Below are 2,905 nucleotides of genomic sequence, written 5' to 3' on the forward strand. Positions count from 1 at the left end.
TTTTTTCTAATTATTTTTATTTATTACGTGAATAAATACGGAAATTAGTCAGACGCGCGGTTCCGACTAACGGTTGGAAGAGTTGGCGTTCTAGTTTCCGGTATTGACGTGCTGTGTCGGCAAAATAAATCCTCCGTTCCTCCTATTTGCCGAATATGCTCAGCTCCAGGGCTGTCGGGAGGAAAGGAGGAAAAGATCTTAATCGCTCAGTGAGGTAATCGCTTGGAAGGATCGGAAATAAATCGGACAAATATCTAATTTGGTAGAAAACGATAGGAACGAGGTTTATTCGAGGATTGATACAAAGGATCAAGGTGTTTACAATGGGTCCGCCCTGTGAGTAAATACATAGGAGAAAAAGAAAGGATTAGTGATACAATGGGTCCGCCCTGTGATTAAATACAAGAAAAAGAAATGGATTAATCGGATTATATCGATGTACAGAGAGTACGCAACGGGAATCGAGATACAGAAACATTAAGGTGATTATTCGGATTTATGATAGTGTACAGAAGGTACGCATTGGCTCGGAGTACAGGAATATGTGATTATTAATATTAATAATAAGGTACGCAACCGGATAATATGATACGGATAATATAATGACTGGATAATCTAAACTGGACACTATGATACGGATAATATACTGGCAACGTGCCGGAAACAAACAGGAAGGATGTCTGTATGGAATCCTCTGGTCTGTAAGGAGAAAGTAACGGGATTACTTTTACGGAGCTTAACACTAGAGCTAATGAAAAATATTTTTCCCACCCGAATAATTCCCCCCTAAGCTCTACACCGGTCAGGAATCAGGAAAGGGAATCAGGTCAGGTCAGGAACACGCCCGAGCTGCGCCTCGTTATGCGTGAATTTCAGTAGTATTAGTACACCGGGAAGCACCCCGTTAGGTGTACGCTACTGTGGAAATACTCCGTCCCCTCGAAACACGGAGGTACCCGTTATTACGGGGGGAACGGAGCCAGGACGGATACAGGAGACCGGTACAGGAAAAATGTAACGTGTGTACACCGAGGATCACCCCGTTAGGTGTACGTTACTGCGGGTCGGGGCACACGACGGAGTAGCGCCTCCGTTGTCGTGCGCTCCGGGATGGTATATAGCCGAAGACAGGAGCACCCATTCACTCCGGCGTATACCTGCAGTGGAGGCACCCACTGCCCGGTGTCGTCGCTCGGTGCTCCGAGGTATGACTGAGTTAAAGCGCCTGCTCCGGAGGGGCTTTTATACTCCCCGGATGTGGGCGCGCGGGTAGAGGCGGCGGGGGCAGGCGCGGCGTTGCCGGCTACCGTCGACGTGGCAACCGCGCCGCTATCGATTTTTCACTCGCAGCTGGTAGTGCGGTCTCTTTCTACCGGCCGCGCCTCCCCTGTCGCCTCCGTCACATGCCAAAAATGGGTGGTGTCAAGAAGGGTTGGGTGCGTCAATTCGTCGTAGTTTGAGACTTTAAATTATTTCTATACATCTCGCAAGATCGCAATGCCTTGCCGTCTGTGTATGTTTCGCAAGTTCTCGATATGAGAGATGAAGAATTCAGCGTCAGCTCCGTTCGCGATTCTGACGTAATACACGCTACAAAGAAGGACATTCCGTGTATATTTAGGGTAATGCCAAATTTTTATCGTCCGGCCACAGTAGACTCTTCCTCTATTGTATATTGTATTTCTTTTTTGCTTGGAAATGGCACAAATTGTCTTACTTTTTTCTTCAGATAACTACGTCGTTATTGGAGCCTCCTGGATTGAGAAATCATACATTAATGTTGGCGGATACGGAGAGTGAAAAAACAAAATGGGTGGTAGCCTTAAGTGAGCTTCATAGAATTTTAAAGAGAAACAATCTTCCAAACACAACGGTATATACTTAATAATTGCAAATATTGTAACATAGTTCTTCTTTGTCTTTCCCTTTTCCATGTTCTTTTACTCTCTTTTTCATACTTTTAATTATTATCGACGGAAAGCTGTAAATGTCACTTTTTATGAGTATAAATGTCAAGACTATTAACACTATTCTAAACTTTCTTTTCAGGTAAACATAAATGGGATATTGAAATGGGATGTGACAAGATACAAAGTTTATCGTTATCAAGCCTTATTAGCAAGTGCAAAACTCATTACAACGTATATCTGCCAGTTAATACGAAATCTTACAATTTACTGGCAATAAAAATTTACATTTCCTGTCCAATATGCAAATCAGCGTCCTTGGCCGCGTCCTCGTCCTCTCTGTTCCCTGCCTCGCTGTCCCCTAAATGGTATTCAAGCAATTGTATCTGTCCGCGAGGTTTCATCTCTCGCGTCGTTTTCCGCTCTTGAATTTATTCTAAACTTTCTTTACAGGTAAATATAAAAAAATGGGATATTGAAATGAGATGTGACAAGATACAAAGTTTATTGTTATGAAGCTTTATTACCAATTACAAAATTGTGTATCTGATTACAACGTATATCTGTCAGTTAATTATACAAAATCTTATTTTGAATACGAAAAATCTCGAAACTGATGTAACTATTCACTGGCAATAAAAATTGACGTTTCCTGTCCAATATGCAAATTCGCGTCCTTGGCCGCGTCCTCGTCCTCTGTCCTCTGCCTCGCTGTCCTCTGCCTCGCTGTCCCCTGCCTCGCTGTCCCCTTCCGCCTTTTTCCCATCGAGCTGAAAAATGTAAAATGTATAAGTATAAATATAAAATAAATACAGAAGTAAAATTTAAGAGATTGGGCCTTTATTATACAGGGTGAGTCTTTCCATATCCGACAAAATTTTTGAGAAGGTAGAACGGATCGAGATGAACGGAAAAGTCCTCTACCATTTTGCAATTTTCGTAATAGTTAACGAGTAATTAATTATTAAAAATCGTTGTCTTAGGCCGGCTTACCGCCC

General features: G+C 42.7%; 1 protein-coding gene across 1 annotated transcript; it reads left to right on the top strand.

The window, feature by feature from the left end:
• The first annotated feature begins 1,379 nt into the window (after nucleotides 1-1,379).
• Nucleotides 1,380-2,694, top strand: LOC105565111 (serine/threonine-protein kinase Genghis Khan-like). The gene is made up of 2 exons (XM_012018035.1): nucleotides 1,380-1,622; nucleotides 1,730-2,694. Exons 1-2 carry the CDS (start codon nucleotides 1,536-1,538, stop codon nucleotides 1,883-1,885), a joined length of 243 nt encoding a protein of 80 aa, XP_011873425.1. The 5' UTR covers nucleotides 1,380-1,535; the 3' UTR covers nucleotides 1,886-2,694.
• The last annotated feature ends 211 nt before the right edge of the window (nucleotides 2,695-2,905 follow it).

This window comes from Vollenhovia emeryi, unplaced genomic scaffold (assembly GCF_000949405.1).
Source record: "Vollenhovia emeryi isolate VEMERY1.0 unplaced genomic scaffold, V.emery_V1.0 DF943688.1, whole genome shotgun sequence".
Taxonomy (NCBI): domain Eukaryota; kingdom Metazoa; phylum Arthropoda; class Insecta; order Hymenoptera; family Formicidae; genus Vollenhovia; species Vollenhovia emeryi.